Source organism: Condylura cristata, unplaced genomic scaffold, assembly GCF_000260355.1.
Source record: "Condylura cristata isolate star-nosed mole 26May11 unplaced genomic scaffold, ConCri1.0 scaffold00081, whole genome shotgun sequence".
In the NCBI taxonomy this organism is placed as follows: Eukaryota; Metazoa; Chordata; class Mammalia; order Eulipotyphla; family Talpidae; genus Condylura; species Condylura cristata.
The window spans coordinates 225,550-226,829 of NW_004567182.1; the positions used below are offsets into that span (position 1 = coordinate 225,550).

Genomic DNA, 1,280 nt, shown 5'->3' on the forward strand with positions numbered 1-1,280 from the left:
GCCTTTACCCGGGAGCCCCGCGGGGGGTGCCAGGCCCTGCCGCGCAGAGAGCTTTCTGGAAAGCGCCGAGCTCTCGGAGGCCGAGCTGGTGACCGCCGCGTCTGTGGAGAGAGAGGGCACAGGGCTCCAGGGCCCGCCCACGTGGGAGGCCGGGCGGCACTGCCCCGGGCGGGGTGCACACCCACCGGGGGACTCTGCAACCTCCAGACACCCCTGTGCAGGCTGAGGCTCAGGGCCTCAAAGGATCACCCCAGACGCGCGCCCCACCCGAGGGGGCAGCTCAGACGTGGGCCCCCACTTCCTAGGGGGTATTCTCATACATGGCCCCTGCCCTCCAGGGGACACCCCTAGACATGACCCCACCTGCTAGGGGGCATCCCAGACATGGGCCCCCACTTCCTAGGAGGCACTCGCAGACACAACCCCCACTCCAGCAGGCACCCAGAAGGCCCCACCCGAAGGGGTGCCCAGACAGTCTCAGCCACCACAGCCCCCCACCTTTGCCCTTGTCGGGGGGCTTAGGCCCGGATGTCGAGCCCCCATATCCTTCCAGACTCAGAGGTTCAGTTTTTCTTTCTTCCAACTTTTTGCTGTTTCTCGTGTTTCCTTTCGGGGGACTGTGACATCAGACACGCGGCAGAGAGGGGCGCCTGCTTAGCTCGCAAGAGTCCGCGGGGCCAGCGCCTTCTCAGCCTGGGTCGGCCGGCCTGCGCTGGGGTCCCCGCTGAAGACGCTGTCCTCTGGGTCCCTACCCGGAGCACACCCTGGTGCTGGAAGCACTGGGCACAGGGGTGGGTGGGGGTGGGGGAGGGGCAGGGAGGGGGGGGAGGCCCAACGGGCAGCAGGGGTGTCATAAGGGCACTGCTGCGGGCGGCCAGCACCCTGGGCCACGGTCCTGGGGGTGACTCCACCCGCCCAGCTCCTGGGTGTCTGCCTGGGGCGGCCCTCCCGCTGGCTGACCCAGCCGTCAGCGCTGCTGCCAGTGCAGTGCTGGGGGCGGGCAACGGGGCGCCTCACCTGGTGCTGGGCACGGCGGGCAGGGGCAGGCTCTGGGACTGCTCCAGGGCCCGGTGCTGGCTGGCCTCTGCGAGGAAGGGGCGCGTGAGGCCGGGGCAGCGCCCGGAGCGGGGAGCAGGGCGGCGGCACTCACCCCTGCAGGCCTGCAGCTGGCTGGTCAGCACCTTCCGGATCTCCCTCACCCAGGCCGCTTTGACCTCCGGCGTCGGCGCCTGCGGGGACCCAGCGTGAGGCTGCGGCCAGGCGCGTGGGCCCCACGGCTG

General features: G+C 70.6%; 1 protein-coding gene across 1 annotated transcript in view; it reads right to left on the minus strand.

The window, feature by feature from the left end:
* The window catches only part of MCF2L (MCF.2 cell line derived transforming sequence-like), a gene marked incomplete at its 5' end in the record, with an annotated part of 21,473 nt that overhangs the window by 3,009 nt on the left and 17,184 nt on the right, over positions 1 to 1,280 (minus strand). Inside the window, 4 exons of the mRNA XM_012734873.1 lie at positions 9 to 101; positions 499 to 617; positions 1,018 to 1,084; positions 1,151 to 1,229. Of these exons, the coding sequence (XP_012590327.1) occupies positions 9 to 101; positions 499 to 617; positions 1,018 to 1,084; positions 1,151 to 1,229 (358 nt within the window). The remainder of the gene's footprint in view (positions 1 to 8; positions 102 to 498; positions 618 to 1,017; positions 1,085 to 1,150; positions 1,230 to 1,280) is intronic.